This window comes from Gracilinanus agilis, chromosome 1 (assembly GCF_016433145.1).
Source record: "Gracilinanus agilis isolate LMUSP501 chromosome 1, AgileGrace, whole genome shotgun sequence".
Taxonomy (NCBI): domain Eukaryota; kingdom Metazoa; phylum Chordata; class Mammalia; order Didelphimorphia; family Didelphidae; genus Gracilinanus; species Gracilinanus agilis.
The window spans coordinates 644,171,645-644,195,272 of record NC_058130.1 but is presented as its reverse complement, the minus strand read 5'-3'; the positions used below and the strand labels follow the sequence as shown (position 1 = coordinate 644,195,272).

The 23,628-nt window shown below is 38.2% G+C and overlaps 1 protein-coding gene across 1 annotated transcript; it reads right to left on the bottom strand.

Moving 5' to 3' along the window:
• Positions 1–289: 289 nt before the first annotated feature.
• On the bottom strand, positions 290–23,384 carry CTHRC1 (collagen triple helix repeat containing 1). Its single transcript, XM_044658229.1, has 4 exons — positions 23,223–23,384; positions 9,821–10,042; positions 5,435–5,651; positions 290–952 (listed from the first exon to the last, which is right to left on the bottom strand). The coding sequence occupies exons 1-4, from the start codon at positions 23,382–23,384 to the stop codon at positions 810–812; spliced, it is 744 nt and encodes a 247-aa protein (XP_044514164.1). The 3' UTR covers positions 290–809.
• Positions 23,385–23,628: the final 244 nt, after the last annotated feature.

Here is a 23,628-nt window from a genome sequence, read left to right as displayed (position 1 = left end):
ATGTGTGTGTGTGTGTGTGTGTGTGTGTGTGTGTGTGTGTGTGTATACACATATATAGAAGAGAAGTTGGCTATCCACCATGACTTGATCCATATTTAGACCACCAGAGACTTTGGTCATCTCTAAAGAAAAAAAAACTTTTTTATCTCATTTGGATACATAAGTTTAAATGTGGTCTTTCTTTTTTTCTACACTCAATGTGGTCATAGATTTACCACAATATCACTGATTTGCAAAGGTATTTGCAGTTAAATGAGGGAAATAATCTGAACAAAATGGACTGATTACCTCTCCTTTCCATTTAAAAAAAAATCCAACAGACCTAAAAAAAAAAAAAAGAAAGAAAAGAAAGTACCAATTTAGACAGCTCTGATTCTGTTGGATCTTGGTTCTTCAATAGCTCCTCATTTAGAGACTTTAGTCTTAAAATTTGTTTTATAGTAGGTTTTATTTAACATACAATATTAAACAACTCCAACCTTTATAATGGCCTTTGTGAATTTGTTTAGATGCTACATTGACAAAACAGAGGTAGGGAAAGAGAGAAGGAATAGCTTGTCTGACAAAAGATCAGGCTGCTAATAATGGGGTCTGGGGATGAGAGTTTGGAGGGAAGTGTTTGTACCAACAACAAATTCCTCAAACCAACGTTAACATCAGTAAAAATGACATTAAAAAAAAAGTTTGAATACTCACTAGTGTACTACATCTGTAAAAAAGTTAACTTTTTTTAAAGTACAAAATGTTTTTTAAAATAAACTGTTTAAAATGTAATCAACAGGAGGTAGGGAATGAGGACTTGGCAGGATTCATTTGGGGAGTTCTTCGATGATGATTCGGGACACTGAATTCCATCCAGTTGAAGCATCTCCTTTGGGGTAATCTGCACAAGTGCCAACCCAGACAGCGACATCCACTAACCCAGCACTGATTCCTTCACACAGGCCTTCCACTGTGAAAAAAAACAAAAAACATAGTTACAATCTCCCTGGGACTTCACAACAGTGAAACACAGCTTTTGTGTGGTGCAGAGAGGGTGCATAACAGCTAGTATTGTTAGTATTGTTGTTTCAGTCAAGGTTGCTAAATACAGAAATTAGCATTACTGATTGATTACAAATTCAGTCAATATGGATTATCACAAAAAAAGGCCATCTCTTAAATTGTATAAATAATTTTTGGAAAAACTTGAACTTACTGCTGTGAAAACAGCTTGTTTAAAAAAAAAAAAAAGAAAAACTTTTATAATAGAATTTTAATATTCCAGGAAAAACTGAAAAGCATAAAAAAATCAACACCCTAACCAACCAAGAGAAATCTATTTTTCAAAGTGGAAGAATTTGACTTGAGATATACCTCTTATTTTGTTGGAACATTTTCTGAAAACTGACACTTTAGATACAGAAGATAGCTTTTGGCAAGGGTGGAGTAGCAAAATGGTTTCATTAGTGCTCCATTTATCTTATGATTTTCTCACCAAGGCAAATTTTATATTTTTCCTTTCCTATTCTGTTTGTAGTTTACAAAAACTGTCTCTTGTAGAGAATCCATGGTAGTCACATAATTTTAAAATACAAAAGAACCATGATAAAGCTAACATTTTGCTTCATCTTAGCTCAGCTTCCACCTTTTTTTTTTAAAGTGGTTCTCTTTATCTTATGCAAGATGAAAGTACATGTATAGATTTGATTCCATTGGTGATTAGCCTGGAAATTTTGACCCGTTCCATTTCTGACATGGGTAAGTTCAAATCTCCTTAGACAGCTTAGTGACCAAATTAAGGAACTATGATTGGTTCCTGAGATGTAACATGAGAGAGAGCTAGTGGGTGGAGAGAACTGCTTATAAGGTGAGACCAGGAATCTCCTTGCTCTCTTCTGGCTGGAGCTTGGAACCTGAAGGAACCCCTGTTGGTGGTGAGCTTCAATACATCAAACAGCAAATAGGGTAGTAATCTAATCAGCTCTCTACCTCTTTCCTACATTTCCCTCTCTTTATTGTTACTAATTTGATGTAATAAAGCTACTGGTAGCCTCATGATTCAATTTTAACTATTACAAATCAATACTGTGTATTGGTTCCAAGGCAGAAGAGCAGTGAGGGCTAGGCAATGGGGGTTAAGTGACTTAACAAGGGTCATACAGCTAGGAAGTGTTTGAGGCCAGATTTGAACCCAGGACCTCCTGTCTCTAGGCCTGGCTCTCAAACCACTGAACCACCCAGCTGCCCCCTGATTTTAACTTTCCATGGATGCCAATTCAGGTTGTCCATCTGTTACCTCTTTTTCTCAGAATATGAACCAACACCCTTTCTGATGGTGCTACATCATCTTTAAGGTGCAGATGCACCTTGATGATACATTTTAATGCTACTTTTTGTCATTTTTGGCAATCCAACCTGGTTATATCCACCATGTATCTTTGTATTGCCCTTTGGGTTACCTTCATGTGTAATTGTGGCCTTCCAAAGTATGGGGGAGTGGAAAGGGTTCCTGGCTTAGAATCAGAATAGCTGGGTTTGAATCCCAGCTCTGCTACTTACCACCTGTTTGATCTTGGGTGCACTTAGAAAAGATCTCTCTGGGCCTTGGGTTAGACAAGATAGCTTTAAGGTCACTTCTGATTCTAAATCTATGATCCTATGAGAATACTGCTATTAAAAAGATGGACTTTTGCAATAGTGAGGAGTTTTTGATAAATGAAAACATAATGCAATTTCCCAAATGTGATTCAGTCTATCTTTCTATTTGATTCTGAGGAGTCTAGCTCACTGTCCATTTGTAGCAGCAGCCCCAGATGCATGAATTAGAGAAATGAGTATTACCCACCCAAACAGATCCAGTTGGAGATTCTCAATACCAGGGCTACTGTGGAATGACCTGGATCCTTAATGGGAGTATCCAAGAATATTAAAATTTCTCTGTCTTTGAACCACCTTGAAATTAATCCAGAAGCCTCAAAAATCACTACTGACATTAGCAAGAGTTCCAAGCCTAAATTTCAGATATGTGAATTTGAATCATCATTTGATTCACTATCTAATAATAATAGCTAACATCTATAATAAGATTTGTAAAGTGTGTTAGCTTTATTATCTCAGTTTATACTATGCTCATCCCATCTCTGTTAAGTAGGATCTATTATTCCCATTTAACAGATGTGAAAACTGAGGCCGAGAAGTTACATGCCTTGTCCACAGTCACGCAGCTAATAAGTATCTAAGACAGAATTCAAATTAAAATCTTCTTGATTTCAAATCCAGCACGCTATCCACCATAGCACCTAGCTGCCTGATTATAATTCTCTGGCATAGAATATGAAGGGCTAGAAGAGACATTGGACACAACTTAGTCCAGTCTCCTTACTTTCCAGATGAGGAAAGAGGTCTTGAGCAGTTAAATGATTTGTACAAGGTGATACAACTAGTTCGCAGAGTATTCTATCCTATGTGGGACTTCTACTTCCACTAGCATTCTACTGGAATGCCTCATTGTGGTCTTGAAGGTATGCCAATAGAGTATAAGCTCTGGGAGGGCCTGCCATATTGGGAAGTGCCTTAAGTAGGAGCCCAGAAATGACCTATCATCACTGTTGGGAAGGATCAGTCTAGTGACCTGCAGGGTAACTCATGATTAAAGGGTTAGCAAGAGAGTCCCATGAAGAACCCACTCCTGAGATGGGGGTGGGGGTGCACTCTGAATTGCAGGAGGAAGTACTTACGGTGATAAAAACCTGGCCCTTTGGAAGTGTCCCTCATAACTCTACCTTCCTCTATAGTGGTGTTGCTGCTACTGATTAATGCTTTTGAGCAGCCACAAGATGCTAGGGTTTCTCTGGGGAGCCCCCTTTCACTCTAAAGAGACACAGCACTCACTGTAGGAATAATATATAGGTCAAAATTCACATACTAAACAAGAAAACACCGGTTAGTTGTGTTGTTTGTTTTTAATTTGCTTTATATTACATTTGTTATTTAAGTTTTTCTTAGTGCTTTCAGGATCTGTCTATTTTAGATTTAAGGTCCAAACCAGAAGTCAGATGTAAACTTTAAACTCTACCTTTCTGATTATTTACTGAAAGATACTTGTGTATAGAATGGAGAAGTCTTACTTCTAATGATGTAAATGTACTCTGCCTATAAACCCCAATAACAGCCCCTAACCTTAGCTTTCAGGTTTACCAAGAGCATGGAAAATGCATTATCTCATTGATCAAAGAAACATCTAGGAGCATAGGTGTAGTGCCAGAAAAGGTCTTAGCAAAGAAAGAAATAGCTAGGTGGTTCAATGGATTGAGAGCCAGGCCTGGAGTCGGGAGGTCCTGGGTTCTAATTGGACCTCATATACTGGAAAGGGAAGAGAAGAAGGGGAAAAAAGGAGATGGGAAGGGGAGGGGAGGGGAGGAGAGGAAAATAGAAGGGAGGGAAAGAAAGGGGGGAGGAAAGAAGGAAGGAAATCTAACTTGTGAATTAATCACAAAAATGCCATATACATGGCAAATTTATACTAGTTTCCCATATTTTTGCTTTCATGCATAGAAAAGCTAAAAAGAAAAAAAAGATAAAACTCTTGCCTAAGGAAAAGATAATTTCATTCAACTTGATTCAAGAGGAAAATCCAGGAACAGGATGGATTCGGGGTGTGTGTGTGTGTGTGTGTGTGTGTGTGTCGGGGGTGGGGTGTCCCTTCATACTGATTATACTACTTTTCCCCTTCCAAGAGCATAGGAGAAAATCAGAATTTCATCACTGTACCGCAGCAGCCTCTGGTAATCCACTGACTAATTCTCATTGTATTATATCTCGCAGAATACTAAAAATGATCATTTATATTAGATTAAAACATCAGTCAACAATAGTTAGTTAAGCATTTATTAAGCACACCAACTAGATACATATAAGTCAGATATAAGCCCTTTGAATGTAAGTGTTACTGTTTTTCCATCTTTGTAGCCCCATCTCTTAGAAGAGTGGCTTGCACCTATTAAGCACAAAAAGATATCTTTTAAATTGAAATAAGATTGTAAATTATCTGGAGTACTGTGTGTGTGTGTGTGCGCGCGCACACATACACACACACACACACACACAGAGAAATACACACAACTTTTAACTTCTGTCTTAGAATCAATACTAAGCATTGGTTCCAAGGCAGAAGAGCAGTAATAGCCAGGCAATTGGGATTAAGTGATTTGCTCAGGGTTGCATAGCTAGGAAATATTTGAGGCCACGTTTGAACCCAGGACCTCCCAACTCTAGACCTGGCTCTCTATGCACTGAACCATCTAGCTGCCCCATGGCCTATGTTATAACAGATTATATAGCAAGCCGTTCATCTCATGGGAGAGAAAAACTTAAAAAGTGGCTTGGGAGTTATCCACATCCACAGACCAAAATCTCCCAGGATATTCTCTAACAAATGTCATAGTTCTCCTACCTGAAGAAGTTCGATGAATATTAATAGTTGAATTCATCTCTGGGCTTCCTTGGTCCAAATAAATTATGGCCTCAATGGGAAGTGGTCCAGAGCATTCAGCCCCATTGAAAGTAAAATACCACCGCTGACAGCAGGCACTTTTGCACTTCAGCCGAAGGGATCCACTGAAAAGCACCCTGAGAGCGCTATTGGAGCGCATCTTTGTGAATGTGCATTCCTAATGTGAAAACACAGACATCAACTTAAGACTACATTGTCCACTCTTTTGCCTGCAGAATATCAACGTGTTTTCAAAATACAAATTGTCTTCAACTCTCCTGCCCACAGTAACTAGCCTGATTTGATATGCTTATCACTTTAAGAGGGACAGTCTAGGACAGGGAGGTAAATTTGAGTCATGCTCAAGATTGTTCAAGCCTTCAGCAATGATGATACAAAACAACTGAGTCATTCGAGTTTGGATGGAGCTAAGCCGATACCAACCCCATCACCTTAAGCTGATCTTTAATGAATAAGAGAAAAGGTTAATATTCCTTTTCAGATCAAACCTCTAGATCAATGGTTCCCAAACTTTTTTGGCCTACCGCCCCTTTTCCAGAAAAAATATTACTTAGCCCCCTGGAAATTAATTTTTTTTAAATTTTAATAGCAATTAATAGGAAAGATAAATGCGCCTTTGGCCATTGCTGCCCCTCTGGATCGCTGCAGCACCCACCAGGGGGCGGTAGCGCCCACTTTGGGAATCACTGCTCTAGAGCTAGAAAGGTTACTTAGGATAATGCTTGAATATTAAAGATTAGGAAAACAAATCCCAATTTTGGCTCTTTGTGTGCACATGTGTGTGTGTATAATATGAGGAAATATACATGTACACATATATGTGAGCTAACATGTGAGGTTACATCTGTCTAAGGTCATATATATACACATGAGGTAATATAAACACATACACATGTGAGTTTATATATGTGGTAATGTATGCACATATTCCTATATACATATATGGTGTTATATATGTACATAAGGGGGTTATATATATGAAACAATATATAAACATGCATGAGGTTTTATACACACACACACACACACACACACACACACACAAATGTGTGTTTTAAAAATCTGTACCCTGGGGACTTCATTTCCCAGCATTCTTTACTCTTCCTGGGGTTCCCTTGTCTTGCATCCCTGTGTTTGTTTATAAATTTGCTGAAACCCACACTGTGGGGACTTTTTTCCTTTGGCTTGAGTTCAGCAGACTCCTGGGTCTCTGGCTCTTTGTTCTGCTCACTCGGCTGAAGGAACCTCTTTCTTTCTCACTTTTTGTTGTTATTAAACCCTATAAAATTTAAATACTTAGAGTATTCATGTTTAATCTTACAATTGGCAACCAGAAGGGACCCCAGAACCTTTAAGGTAAGCAGAAACCATCCCAGGCCACAATATTTTTAAAACACACACACACACACACACACACACACGGTAATATAATTATGCATGTTTGTGTGAGGTAATATATATACATGTGATATAATGCATGGGATAATATATACATGTGAGGTTATATATACACATGAGGTTTTTATATGTATAGAAACACACACAGTAGTAATTGTAAAATGCTTGGCACATAAAAGATACTATACAAATATTAGCTATTATTAAATGGCCCAAAGGTCCTCTTCTCAATCTTATCCTTTGATCTGTGGTCAGCATACACACACACACACACACACACACACACACTATATCTATATCTATATCTATATATGTATGTATATATATATAGTATTTATATATGGATATATGAGGTTATTTATATAACCTCATGTGTATGTATATATGTATACAAATATTAAATGGGCCCAAAATACACTATATATACATATACATATGAAAGCATATATACATGCACACATACATATATACAGAAAATCCAAGGTTTGAGCCCAAATCTTTTGACTTCAACACCAAAGGTTTTTCCCTTTGTACCATGTTGCCTTTTAAAGTAAAGCAAAGATACTCCTCTTAGTTCCACTCTGCTCATCCTTTGTGTGTGTTTGGGTGTCTCTCTTTGTACAAAATAAATGTTGTAATGTATGAAATCACTTTTATGAAAAATTTTCCTCTTATCTCCAAACTGGGAGGAGGCAGTAATATTAAAGGATGATTTTTTTAGTCCATTCACATCTTTAGGTCTAAGGCACTGTGACAATATTGGAAGGAGGATTAATTATTGCATTTTTAAAAAGCAAACAAACCTGTTATTATTGTTTACATGTCTGAAAATAAGACAATTTTTACTTCCTCACAAAGCCTCTCAAAACATTAGAACACATAAAACACTCCCTGAAACTACTTCGATAATACCCAATGCTGTTACTAACATTAAAAACTGAAGAAACATTGTATTTAAATTCTATTCATACTATTTCCACAAATGGAACAAATAGAAGCACATCTTCAACATCAAAGTAGTACCAAAGTTGCAAAATCAAGAGCTTTAACAATGAGTAAAACATTCAGTAGAGTATAATGAAACACTTAAGAATTGAAGACATATTTTTGGTATCTTTATTCTAGTATCAAAAGCAAGAGTTTATGATATTGTCATAAGAAATTTATTGAAGTTTTCATTACCTCAAAATTCAGAAGAAACAGATGAGTAACAAGTGGTCACAATTAAGATGGCTCTTAAGAAGGGCATTAGGACTTAAGGAAAAGATAAAATAGCTAAGATTAGAAAAGAGAACCTTGGTGACATGGGAGTTAATTGACTTGCCCAGGGTAACCCAGTTAGGAAGTTATCTGAGTCCAGATTTGAACCTACGACATCCTGTCTCTTGGCCCGACTCTCAATCTACTGAGCCACCTACCTGCCCCTTATCATATTCTGATCGAATCGGGATTATTTGTGAAGCATGTTTCAAGCCTTCCTGACCCCATTCCTCGCCTAGATTTTAAAATTTTTGAGGAAATGGTCTACATCTTTGTACCCTCGGGTTGGACATATATTTCTGTATATAACAGGTACTATTAATAAATGTACATTAATGAAAGAAACTCTGAATGGGCTGCAAATAATCAGCCCATTCATTAGTGCTGAGAATTTAAATATCTGGCCTTTATTTTAATAGAACATTTTGCTGGGAATAAGATGCCAATATAATTTGCTTGGTTGCTGAGACTACAAGAACCACATTAAAATTTTATTCATATAAGGTGGCCACCTAATTGATCCTGCCCTAAATTTTTGCTATCTTTCTATATGAAGCAATAACTTATATTCTTTAAAATGCAAAGATATGAAATAATTGGAAAAACATTAATTGCTCATGGGTAGAATGAGCTAATATAAAAATAAATGACAGTCCTACCCAAATTAATTTTTCTTATTCAGTATATATATTTACATATATAGGATTGTTGTTGTTATTGTTTAGGTTGTAGTATTATATTTTATACCAAATCAAAACTCAGTGAGGCTGCTAATGAACACCTTAGGTTTTAAGTTGACTGTGAGGAAGGGGTTAATAAATTTGTAGTAATATTATCTAAAAAAAAATAAAATGCAAAGATATGAAGCTGAATGATATAAATTTAGGACCCATGTAAAAGTTTTCCCCAGTTCTCTGGTAATAATAATTTTGCCAGAGGTTGAACTCATAACAATGACAGCTGATACTCATGTATCCCTAATCAAAAATTTACTTTTAATCAAATACTGGAAAGGGAGGGATTAAAAGTTTCCCCCCTGAGAACTATCAAAATTGTTCTACAGACTGCAGTTCCAAGGTTGTTAAATCCTAGAGAGTCCTCTGGCATTATTCTGTCCCCATACTCCGCTTATTTCTGAAGCAGATTTAACCAATTAGTTTGCCTGGATCTTTGAAGAGAATGCATTGTCTAAAAGGCTATTATTTCAAATACAAATATAACAATGCAATGTGATCTGAATAGTTACTCTAATCACTCTTGCCTTCCTTAAATTTAGATGAGCTTTTATGACAATCTATTTTAAACCCAGTCTATCGCTATTTCTGAAGAATTACCCCCATAGACATACCCTTAAGTAAGTTCTTCACTTAATGAAGCTTCTACATGACTTTTTTATCTAACCATTTTTAGACTCATCCTAGACACTATAGGTTAAACAACAGGATGACGTGTTGGCTGTAACTCTTAATTATGATCTATTTTTTTTATACTTGGAAAGTAGAGCTAAGTTTGTTTTGATTAGATTAAAATTGGTGGTGGAGGGGGTTGCTTTAAAATAAAAAGTCTTCACATGACTTTAGGTCAAATGTGGAAAATCAAACCAGAAATTTAAAATTCAAATTTTTCAATATCAATATATCAACTTAGAAAAATTCAGAATTTACTTACTGCAATTTTTCCGAGATCTATGCCATAGTTAAGTGCACTCCATGAACACTGTTTATAGTTGGGTGACCAGGTCTCTTCAAAGGTTTCTCTCAGACATTCACCCTTTTCACCTTTGAATCCATCCCGACCCGGGATTCCAGGAGTACCCGGGATGCCATTGGCCCCAGGGTTTCCATCTCTGCCTGGCACCCCAGCAGGTCCTTGTAGGCACATTCCATTATACTAGGAAGAGAGAGAAAGGAGGAAGAAGGGAGACATCACAATACGGTTTAACTATAATGCAAAGATTCATCCTGAATAGGAAAACAGCAGTTGAGAATCCTTTAAATGCAACTTTTGTCCATGTGTCTCTGTAAGAAAATATTGACACAATTTTATTGGAATAATCTCATACATGACTTTAATAAAAGTAATATTTACTTTATGTTGGCTAACCATAAACCAGAGGATCACTTTAAATTTATAATTTTTTCTATTTTAATATATTATATTTTAATTTTAATAAATATTATTATAATGTAGAATTTGGTACTACTATTTTATATCACTGTATGCCCCTGTGATCAGAGAGAAAATACATAATTTCTTATATGTTACAATGACCCTTGAAAACTACCAGCAGTATTCTAGCCACCTAGGCTTGCAATATCTGTCTTGATTTCCCTTTCCTTCATCTCACAGATCCATTTGGACACCCAGTCTCACCAATTCTACTTCCTAAAGATCACTCACCTCCTACTCCCCTCTTTATGCACTGCTGACACTGCCACCTCCTCCTTCCTGGTACAGTGTGACTACCTCCTAATTAGGCTGCCAGCTTCCAGTCTTCCCCATCTCCAATCCTCCACATAGCTGTCCAAATAACCTTCCTAAGGCACAGGATTGGTTGTATCACTTCTCTTCTAAAGAAAGTTCAGTGGCTCCCTCCTAGATCTAAGATAAAATGCCAACATCTTAGCTTGTTTTACAATCTGGTTACTGCATATCTTCCCAGCTCTGTTCACAATACTTCCTTTTGTGTGCTTTATGTTCTAGTCTTAACTAATCTACTGGTCATCCCTTCTACTTGGAATCTCATCTTTCACCTTCCTTCTTTGCCAAACTGTCTTCCATGCCAGGAAAATTATTCTCTCCTCATCTCCATAGAATTCTAGACTTCCTTTAAGGATTGCCTTATGTGTTACGCTTTTAGTAGAATCCTCTCCCTCCTTCTTTACTTTCTCAAATGTAAGCCTGTAGAAGGCAGTAATTGATTTTTTTATTATATCTTTATAACCCTAGCATTGATCAAAGAAAGTTGCAAATGACAGTTGCTGAAATATTGTTTAAAATTGGATTGAATGCTTCAATTCTTTTTATTTAGAAACAGAATTTGGTCAGATCACTAGGGGCCAGAGATGAATCGTTACACTTCTTGAGTTTGCCAGTAAGCATACTGCTTCTCCTTCCAGTGTGTTTCATTGACACTAAAAGAACCTTCTTCCTCTGGAACAGAATTCTCTCATGATTTGGGGCATCACAATTTATTTTTTAAAATGTATATATAGATGCATATATTTATATTATTTTAATATTACATTATATATGATATTTATATGATATTTATGATTATATATTTATAATCTGCATTATAAATATATTTCTATATGTGTGTAGGTATATATGTGTATATATATATATATATATATTTATGCATATATATAGAGAGAGGGAGAGATATGGATATGGATATGGATGCTGCTTATTTGTTTTCCAAGAAGTATGAAAGTGAGTCAAACTTGAAAAGGTGTTTTAATGACACAGCTGAAAAGTAAGCTACAGGTGAAGTTTGAGTTCTATTTGGATTTACTTTTCATCCTAAAAATATTATTCATGTTCCTTGGCAAAATATGGAATATGTAGACTATTGGGGTTTGTATTTCAAACGGCACAGAGGTAAAGAAACCATTATGCCTTATTTTGATATTTTCTTTTGTATTATTGTCATCACTAAAGCTTATAACACCTTTTCAATTTCAAAACCTATTCTTCATCCACATCATGAGCTCCAGTCCCTTAACCCTTTTGGTTTTTTCCCCCCAGAACTTCATGCCAGCACTAGTTTCTTCCCCACCCTTTATTGAACCAGCTCAACACTGTACTGCTCTCATCTCTTGTATTCCTTGATTTATCTAGCCTTGTCAAACCTCATTCTGGATCACTCCCACTATCAGTTGCTTTCATTCCTATATATGTGTTGCTAAACAAAGTTGGAGAAAATCATGAAACCATGCTTACTGGATTCACTAAAAATTTTTGGAATAGAACATCAATTGAGCTCTCATTGCTGAAAGGCAATCCTTTTAAATCTCCCTAATCAATTCATGATCCCTGGCATCATCGAAGTTCTTCTAAACCCTTTTCATCCTTTCTCAAACCAAGAGAAGTCCCCCCCTCTTCTTGCTTGTCTCATATTTTATAGAAAAATTGAGATCATTCAAAAAGAACTTCATCTTTTCTTTTCTAGCCAACTCACACCATCCAGTTGCCATGTGTCCCGCTTTCCTTCTTTACCCTATCTCACTTAAGAAGTGACCCTTCTCTTTGCCGAGGCAGTCCTCTCCACATACACAAATGATTGCATTCAGTCCATCTTCTCCAGCAGAACTGCTACCACTATCTTCTTATCTCTCACTTATCTTCAATATCTCCCTGCTTAGTGGCTGCTTCTCTGTTACAAATATGTCCATATCTCTGCCATCTCTAAAAACCTCATCTAAATCATCCATTCCCCACTAGCTATCATCCCATAACTCTCCTTCTTTTTATGGCTAAACTCCTTGAGAAGGCAATCTATTATGGTACAATTACTTCTTTTCCTATTGCTCTTTTCCGAATTCTCTACAATTTGGCCATTTTCTGACCTCAACAATTAACCAAAACTGCTCTCTTCAATACTTCCAATCATCTCTTAATTGCCTAATCTAGTGACCCTTCCTCAATCCTCATCCTTCCTGACCTTTTTGCAGCCTTTCACATTGCCAATTACCCTCTTACCCTTGATATTCTCTTCTCTTTAGGTTTTTGGGGCACTATTCTCTTCTGGTTCTCCTGTCTAACTGCCCATTCCCCAGTGTCCTTTGCTGGTTCTTCATCCAGGTCATGTCTGTTAATCAAAAATGTCTCTAATTTTCTATCCTGGGCCTTCTTTTCTCTATATATATTTCACTTGGTGATTTTACCAGCTCTCCTGAATTCAAATGTACTTATCCAGCCTAATCCTTTCTACTGACCTCCAATCTCAAAACTCTGTCTACTAGACATCTTAAACTGGATATCCATAGACATCTTGAACACAATTATCTAAAGCTGAACTCATTAACTTTCTCTCCAAACTTCTCTGCCTTCTAAATTTCTTTATTACTGGTGATAGGACTTCCCTGAAACTCAGACATAACTCAGGTGTCATCCTCAATTCTTTACTTTCTCTCACCCCCTATATGCAATCTGTTGCCAACACTTATTCATTTTATCTTTGTAATATCTCTTATATGTGCTCTCCTTTCTTCCCTGACAAAACCACCACCTGGTATAGGCATTCTTGCTTGGACTATTGCAATTTCCTGCTGGTAAGTCGGTTTACCACAAGTCTCCTCTTAGTCTAATTCATCATCCATTCAGATGCCAATATGGTCTTTCTAAAGAACAGTCCTGACCATCTCCCTATTCAACAAGTTCTCTTTCACCTCTAGAATCAAATATAAAATCCTCTATTTGATGGTCTCCCTCACCTTTCCAGTCTTCTTACATCTTATTCTCTTCTTTCTCACATGTATGATCTGGTATTATTAGCCTCCTTGTTCTTTCTTACACAAGACACTCTATCTCTCTACTTTGGGCATCCTCATGCATGTAACACTCTCCTTCTTCATCTCAGTATCCTGACTCTTTGGATCCCTTCAAACACTAGCTAAAATCCTACCTTCTATAGGAAGTCTTTCCCAAACCTTTTTAAATCTTGTCTTCGCCCTATTGATTATCTATGATTTATCCTTTTAAAAAATTAAAATTTGTAGCTATATACCACATACCTATTTGTTATCCTTTGTGGTTATATGCATGTATGCTTATATGTAGGCATATGATTACGTATCCTTTATATACCATTTGCTATCTTTTATTGATTGCTTTTATATAGTTGCTTGCTATTCTCGCCTCCATTGGACTATGAGTTCCTTGGAAGGAGGGATGATCTTTCACCTTTTTTTTTATCCTTAGGATTTAGCATAATGCCTGGCACAAAGTAGGTATTTAATAAATGCTTATTAACAGACTGATGGTGAAACTTCCAGTTAAGAGTTTTGAACAGTTAGACTTTGCTTTTTCTGAATGTGATCTGCTTCCTTGAGTACTTTATCTCCATCCTCCTTCCTCTAAAATCAGCATTTATGAGGCACTTTCATTATGTTATGGCCCTGTCCGTATCCTTTCTATTTGCACCTGGACTCTCTACCTATAGGAATCAGGAATAATTTCCTGAAGCTTCTCAGCTGAGCCCCCTTTCCTATAAATCTGCTCTTGATCATTGGCCTCTAAAAAACCCCAACAACAATGCCATTTGACTGTATCATATCCCTTACTCACAGCCTCCTCAATCAAGTTAAAACTTCTGTTCCCAAGGGACCTAATTCACTTCACTGTCTGCTAGTCACCTGCCCTCAACTCCATCCAGGTCAACCTTCCCCATTCCCACCTCTAGTCTCAACACTGGCTATCTTCTATTTCTTCCTTATGGAGTAAGGTTGGTCCTTTCCTCTGGATTCCAAAACTAAGACACCACCAGGGGGCAGACCTTGCTGAAAGTGTGAAAGGAACACATTGAAAGGTAATAAAACAAGGCATTTTAAAGGACAGATTCAGTTAAAGTAAATTTCCTGGAATGTAACTGATCCTAGATGTAGAAGAGTTTTTTTTAAGGTCATTTAGGATTTATTACCAAAGTAGTAATATCAACACAATATTATAGCTATAAAAATAATTGTGCCATTGCATCCTCAATTGTTGTTGTTGTTCAGTCATTTTCAATTGTGTCCTACTCTTTGTAATCCCATTTGGTGTTTTTCTTGGCAAAAATAGAGTGGTTTGCCATTTCCTTCTCTGGTTTATTTTTTACAGATGAAGAACTGATGTTAAGTGATTTACTCAGGGTCACATAGCTAAAAAGTGTCCAAGACTAGATTTGAATTTAGAAAGATGAGTCTTTTTTTAAATAAAAACTCTTACCTTCCATCTTGACTCCAAGGCAGAAGAGTGGTACGGGCTAGGCAATGGGAGTTAAGTGACTTGCCCAGGGTCACATAGCTGGAAAGTGTCTGAGGCCAGATTTGAACCCAGGACCTTCTGTCTCTAGGCCTGGCTCTCAATCCACTGAGCTACCCAGCTGCCCCCAAGATGAATCTTTCTGATAACCTATCTGCACTCAATGGAAACAATGGAACTTCAGAAAGCAAATGAAACATCTTTATGAAATCTTGGTTAGCAAAGGAAAAAAAATACAAATTTGGAAGACAAGTAATTGATGTTTTGAAAAGGGTAGCTGCTTAAGCATTTTAATCAATCTGTTCAGCAATCTCTCTGCCACTGAACTTTGTCCTATTCGACGTCTGGTAGTCTTTCCTTGACACCTCTCATATTTAACCACACCAAATCTCCTTGGGTCTGCCACTATCTGATTTGATGTCTGCATAAAATATATGGCAACATTAACTGAATTTGGGGTTTTTTGGTGTTCACCTTGAGAAGTCAAAGGGAAGGTTTCTTGCAAATGTCCAGCAAGCTTTTTGAACGAGCATAGACATATCACCATGGACCATCTCTAAAAGACCCTGTGAAACTGTCTCTCTCCTAGGTTTTCTCAATCCATTTCTATATAGTTCTGTCAAACCTATTTCTCATGTGCTAGATTCCTGAGCCTAGGCCTAGACCCATTGTAAGTATAGTTTTTTCTCTGTCATTGGCCCCCATATGGTCCAAAATCATGCAGTTTATGCTATTTACACTTATAGATCCGAAGTCAGTAGACATATAATCCATAACTGGGATCACGCAGGCTATACCAGTTCCCATGCCAATAGGTTATAAGCAATGAAGATCTATGTGATCCACTCTTGATCCCATTCAATCAATAATTGAACCAAGCCAACTTAGAAGAGTAGCCATTCTCTCAATGAAAACCCATGTCAATGTCCATTTTTTTCCACCCTTGAACCTATCCTGTAGGTTATTCATCCTCTCAAAACTTGTGGTCATGTAGCCTATTTCAAGAAGATCTTTTTGTTTTTGTTTCTGATTCTATTCCCTCTGGAGTGGGCATCATTCAATTCATAACAAGATCCCTTCTCTCCACTAGATCCTGTTCTGTCCATTCCATGGCCTAGGTCAGCGCCCATTATTTTCATTCGTGTACCACCTATGTGGCCAATTTTAGGGCCCATCCACTTGATTCCAGGTCACTACTACTGCCACTACTCATTCCTCTCATAAGATATTCTCAAAAAAGTGTAAACCATTCCCATCTCATTTCAAAGAAACTTTCTCTCAAATGCTTTAGCCATTCCACAATCCATCTTACTCATGTGGCCCATGCTCATGCCATATCTAAACTGACTCCTGAGTCCAAACCATTTCAGCTAAAAGAACCTTCTAAGTATCTACTTCAAATCCCATGACTTCCATTTTTCCATCCCTACAGGTCATATTTTGCCCATTCTTATGTCCTTTTTTTAGGTGATTGGCATCAAAAGGAATGTCTTCTGTTTCTCGTCCAATGCCAATGCCAATGAGTCTATGAAAGATTTACTGGAGGTACTCCAGAGCAAAAAGCCCTTTTCTGGCAAGGTCCTCTCATCCATTTTCACATGTGTAATGATTAAAATTCTCTGAAGACCATATCTTAATTCTATAATTATTTATTAAGTAGGAAAAAGTGGGCCAGAGAAAGAGTGAAAGAAGCACGAGCTGCTTGGCTAGCTAGATGGGAAATGAGAGATCCCCAGGCTACCAGGACATGTAGTGCTTCAAGATGCTTCTTACACTAGCAGCAGAACAAGCCCAAACTCAGACCTCACCTTCTAAGTCTGTGGTTCCAGGAAACAAAAGGTAGACTTCCTGTCTACTCTGTCAATTCCTAATATCCCATTTTTGAGCCTGTCTCAATGGAGGATTCAGACTTCAATCAGGACAAGAGGCAGGTCTTCCAAACACCAGGAGTAACCATGAGGTGGTTAAAAGCCACATGGCTCAGGTGTTTCCTAGTATGGCAGCTAGCTGATGGACTTCTTACCTAAGAGAATCCTTATTTACAAATAAAACAAAAAACTGTCTCTGTCTTGCCAGTCTTTACCAAATACAAAAGATACAAAAAGGAGGAAAGCCACTACCCAAAGCCTCAGGGAGATAAAATTTGAGCTTTAGCCCTAAAATCAAATTTTTTTAGCTTTAAAATTAAAAGGTTGTTTTGGGGGCCAAAAGGGGCACAAATTAATTTTAACTTTCGACACGTGTGGTCTGTAAAGCAGAAGTTAATCACTGTATATTAACAGTATGAATTGTTTCATTTAGCCATTCAAAACTAACAGCGTTGGGAGCAGCTAGGTAGTTCAGTGGATCCAGAGCCAGGTCCAGAGATAGGAAGTCCTAGGTTCAATTCTGGCCTCAGACACTTCGTAACTGTGTGACCCTGGGCAAGTCACTTAACCCCTATTTCCTAGCCCTTACCACTCTTCTGCCTTGGGGCCAATACTTAGTATTGATTCCAAGACAGAGGGTGAGGGTTTTAAAAAAGTAAGAGTGTTGATTCTATGATTTTTCTCATTTTCAAATTCGAGAATATCTACTCTAAGCACTACACTGGCAATATTGAACACTTCTTTCAGTGTATTCTAACCTACTTTATAATTCAGATTTGCCATCATCATTGTGCTTCTAGTTTTTTTTTTTACCTTTAACAGGTAAGTTCATTTGGGATAAGGGGTAGGATATTAATTGTTCCTGAGACAGCTAGCCCCATAGTGATACCACTAACTATAGATGTCAACTTTTGTCTAACCCTCTGAGCTCCTTCACTATCAAGATTTTCTTTGACTTTCAGAGGTATTACATACACTCAGGCCTTGCTCAGTCAAAACTTCGCTAGCTTTTTTTTCATGCTTTCTTCCATCTTGAATTCAACATTGTAAAGAAAAACAACTTTGAAAGACTTGTGACCTCTTATAAAGACAATGACTAACAATGTTCCAGAGGATTGAAGATAAAACATTCTATCCACCAGCTCACTTAAAGGTGATGGATTCAGGATTCAGAATGAGACATACATTAATGGATATAGCTAAATGGGAATTTGATTAGCTGGACTATGAAAGGATTAAACAATGATTCAATTTTTCCTTTTTGGTTTAATTGGGAAGGGATATGGTAGGGAAAAAAAGAAAATAAGTGCTTGTTAACTGAATGGAATTTAATTTAGTTTTATGTTTATTTTTTTTTTAAGAGAGAATAAATGCTAGAGTGTCCAGAATAGCTTTTCCAAGCTTGGTGGATCCAACCTGGATTACTCCAGCAGAAGGGTCATGCCTAGGAGAGGTTTAAAGAATAAGCAAATATTAAATTGTAAGGAATCTCCAAAAACATCTAGTCCAACCTATACCCATGTTAGGGAAAGTAGTGAACACCAGAGGCTTGAGGAAAATTAATATTGGATTGTGAAATCGCTTTTTCCCTTAGTCTTCCCTCAGGGTCAGGATGAAACAGTCTAATTCTAAAATGTGGCCCTACTTGGTTTCTCCTCCCAGGTTTCAAAATGGGTTGGTATCCTTTGTCTTTTTTAAAGATAAAAGGATTTAGGGCAGACGTGATGAACTCTGATTAAAGGAAATCAGCAAGCTCTAGCAACCATGTGGTATTCCCCTATAACTCAATGTAATGGCATTTTCTGGGTTAAGCAAAGACAATTCCCTCTTGTGATGAAGTAATTAGAGAGGAGTTGAGGTCTCTAAGTTCTCCTGCCTCAAAGGGTATTTACCTATCAGAAATATCTTGGGGTATCAAGAGGAGAGACTGATTGGTAAGCTTGAAAGTGATATAAATCAACACCAGAAGAAAGGTCTTCTTTTTTTCTGCTGATTATGGAGATAGTCAACTGACCAGGTTAGGATGTCTTGACCAGTCAATTAATAAATACTTTCAAAATTAAGAAATACTATTTCTGGAGAACTTCAGTCACTACAGGCTTCAATAATCATAGCTAGCATCTATGCAAAGCTTAATGTCTTACCATAGTACATCTCATTTGGGCCTTATCGCAGTCCAGTAAGGGAAGTATTATGATACACATGTCAAAAAAGAGGAAGCTGAGCTCTTAGATTTTAAGTGACTTGCCCATGATCACACATAGCTAATAAGAATCAAAGGTAGGATTTGAATCTAGGTCTCTTTTAATTCAAAGTCAAATAGTCACTCTACACCACTGCATTGCCTTATCACTTCTGCTTTAAAGGAAAAGCACTGGAGGAGCAAAAAAAATTTTAAATCCATATCATGTAAGTAGTATTTGAGCACCAGACAAATTAGTAAATTTCTGGTGTTGACATATTTTGACCTGCAGTTTCATTGGAATAGGGCAGTATAAAGATGATATTAGAAAATAAGCAGTGATGATGAACTTTTTAGAGGGGTGGGTGATATGGGAAATGTCCTCAGGTTTGTGCAGATGGGGGAGGGGAATAGTGTGGCCCTGTGGCCCTCTGGCTTTCTAGTAAGGAACTCTGGTGAACTCTGTGCTGGGGTGACAATGCATGTACCCACAGAAAGGGCTCTGAGTGCCCCCTCTGGCATGTGTGCCATAGGTTTACCATCATGATACCCATGGGTAAAAAGACTCTACCAATGCAAATGGGTACCTTTTCTGCAACTTATAGTCTTAGAGAGTTAGAGGTATCAAACACCATGTGGTACACAACATTTCTTAGTATAGCCCTGTGTTGGCAAACCTTCTCACATCACCCACCCCTCTGCCCAGTAGCTCAATTGGAGCATTTCCTTCCTCCCCTGTCTGGGGTAAGAGGTGGTGGGGCTTACATGCGGTGTGAGGGTTGCAGTTTGGACACTCAGTTTCTGAAAGATTTGCTATCACTGGTATAGCCCAAACCAGATTAATCTATAATTGGGAGACAATAAAAATAAAAAGTACAAGAACACAGATAATGTAATTTGTGGTTTTCTAGGTTATTATGTAGGTGCAGGGATCCTCATAAAGTTAAGTGGCTCCTGTTTCTATCTGAATTTGAAGCTTAGTTTGGTTTAGAGAATTAGAGGTTAAGTGGCTCCTGTTTCTATCTGAATTTGAAGCTTAGTTTGGTTTAGAGAATTAGAGGTTAAGTGACTTACTCAGGGTCACACAGCCTGTCGATGACAGAAGTAGAGGTCTTCCTGGTGGCAAGGACAGCTTTTATTTTTGAGATTTTCTTGTAAAGATATTTTATTTTACCAATTACATGTCATAGCAATTTTCTACACAAATTTTCTGACATTATATGATACAGATCATCTTATCTCCTTTCCTTCCCTCCCTCTTCCTGGAGATAGTAAACAATTTGATGTGGGTTATATACTGATCTTCATGTAAAACATATTTCCATATAGTTCATTTTTGCAAGAGAATAATCATATAAAACCAAAACCCCAAAATAAAAACCCTAATAAACTAAAGTAAAAAATCATATGCTTTGATATGCATTCTGACTCCCAACAGTTCTTTCTCTAAAGGTGGATAGCAATCTTTGTCATAAGGCCTTCAGAATTAAAGGACAGCTCTTAATCCATAATACTATGCTATACATGGTATAGCTATATAATAAATATAACATATACTTAATATACAATATACTTATATATGCTATTTACATAGTGCTTTAAGATTTGCAAAATTCCTTTATGTATATTACCTTATTAGGTCCTCTCAACAGCCTTGTGAGGTAAATATTATTACTCTACCTATTTTTCAGATGAGAAAACAAAGGCTAATAGAGTTTAAGTGACTTGCCTAGTCTCACAGTTCATAAGTAGTATTTAAGGCAGAATAATAAGTTAACATTTATAAAGCATTTTAGGGCTTGCAAAGTGCTTTACATTTGTTATCTCATTTAATCCTCAAGTCAAGAGATATTATTATTCCCCACTACACAGATGGAGAAACAGAGGCTGAGAGAGGTGATATGATATGCCCAGGGGCAAACAGGCAGTGCCTGGCGCAGGATTTGAACTCCGGTCTTTCTGACTCCAAATCCAATACTATAGCCTATGCTATATAGTAGGCTTGGGAAGAAGCAGGAAGCTGAAGACAACCAAGATTGCTCACTGTCTAGACTGGCTGTTTTGCATCTCTCTAAGCTTCTAACCATTGGAAATATCCATTGTGACTTCAGTACTTGAAGAATTTGTGGTTTTTAATCAGGTTGGACTTTTCCTGAACCCACAAGCACTACATATTCACTGGGACTGGTGGTCTTGGTGAGTCACTATTGCCAAAAAAATTTACCCTCCATGACTAACTTGGTAACGAGTCTTTGCACTCAACTAATCCATGTACTCAAAGCCTTCGTGGGTTAGTAGGATTTCCAGAGCATGTGCTCCATTTAGTTTTTCTGCGACTTATTTTTTTGCCTGGCCAGTATTTTTTTCCTTTTCTTGACCCATTCTTTCCTCACTGTGGGGAATAGGCTCTTGAAGGGGAGAGAAGATAGGCTTGGAAGTCTGAGGATAAAATAATTGGAGAAGAGAATGGGAAGGGCAGGAAGACTCTCTTGGACTGAAATCCTTAACTCAGAGTGGTCTAACTAAGGACGAACCATGCAACGTGTCCTTAGTTGTCTGAAATGAACTTCTCTGCCAGGAGAAAAGAATAACAATCCACAAAACCCACTTTGTCTAACTTCCTTTGTAATTTGAAGACTAGGATAGATGAGTCCCTATGGAACATCTATGTGGAGAGTAGGAGCAGTAATTTACTGCTTTTTGGTGACCACAGCAATGGTCAGGAAGCAAAAGTTCTGGGTAAGGGAGGATGGAAAAATCAGTTTTCTAAATATTAACAGGCAAATTTTGCTGAGTTGAACCACGGTTTGTCAAATGCATAGCCTTTCTAGCCACCTTAGGAATTGCCTAAAATTCCAAACAGTTTTTTGTTAGGACCAGTCTGGGAAAAATTGAGGTGAGGGATATGATTGTGCTAGACACTGGAAATACAAAGATAAGAAAGAAAACTATCTCTGCTATCAAGTTGCTTGTGTTCTCTCTGGTGAGATTATAAATGGATATACATATAAGTACAAAATATATACAAAGTAATTTCACCAAAAAATAACACCATTCTTAAAGAGAAGCCTTGAGGAGAGCAAAAAGAAAAAAAATCTACTTCCTTAAACCACTTTTCTCCTATAAATAAACTAGGTCTTAATGGAAACCAGGAGGAGACAGAAAAACTGCCTTACCACACAATTTTTTTACTGACACAAACACCAGGGGCAAGAAGATATGTCCAAGATCAAAGGAGCCCTTAATACATAGAACCATAAGATTTATATCCTCAGAGATCACCTAGTCTGGCCTTTTCATTTTACAAATTAGGAAAGTGAAGCCCAGTTTTAAGTGACTTGTCCAGAGGTGCAGAGGTATTAAACAGCAGAGCTGAGATCTGAACCAAGTCCTTAGAATTCAAAGCCTCTTGGAGTCTCTTCTAGTAACTAACAAAGCTTCCAGATATTTCGGTAGTAACCAATAGGGAGCTCCAGGAAAGTTCCGCTTCATTGCATCGTCCAGGTGTAAAACTAACTAACCCCTGGTGCCTTGAACCCTAAAGGTGCTGATCCTAATGGGTAGCGAAAGATCCTCCTCCTTCTTCACTGTAGCAATGCCATTGCTACTCTAAGATTTCTCCCTCTTCAAGTTAATTTCCCTCTCCAGAATCCCAAGCCTCGTAGCACATCACCCTTCCACGTAGACAGACATTGGATGACCCTTCCCCCCATCTCGTCAGTTATGTAGGCAGGCAGACACACATATAGATGGGCAAGCGGGCAAGCAGACATACGCATAGAAAAGGCAACGGGACAAACGGGCAGAGACATTCAACTGTACCATCTGTAGCTTTTGATCATTTTTCCAGGCTCAGGGGCCTGAGCTCCCTCTCCAGCTCTGCCAATACAGCCCCGGTCGCCCCACCGCAGCTGGGGCCAGTTTCCATCACCTCCATCTACTCCCTATCCCCCAGCGATTCCAACTCGCCTCTACTTCCCAACTCCCTGGGCCCTCAGCCCTCCCACAGGACTGGATGGGGCAGACTGGACTGGACGGGATGAGACGGGCTCACCAGGTCCACCACCTCCCTGGGGCGGAGCTGCGATTTCTGCTTTCCTTTGGGGTTCTCCATGCCGCCCAAAGGAGCCGGCCAAAGCAGCAGCAACAGGAGCTGCAGGAGACAGAGGTGCAGCCGGGAAGAAGCAGAGGCAGCAGCCTGGTTGGAGGAGCGCATGGTCCCGCCGAGTGAGCGGCCGTGGGGCGCGGCTGAACTCTGGCCGGCTAGAAAGAGGGGGTGGCGGTCTGCTGAATTGGTCAGTGTCTGGCCCCGGCGCGCTCAGCAGCCGCTGCTGCCTCCGGCTGCATCAATGCGCCTTTCACACGCGCGCCCTCCCAGCGGACACCAGGAATTTCCATCCTGTGAGAGGCTGGGAGCCCGCCGCCCGCCCACCCCCTGTCTGTTCCCCCCTCCCTTCCCT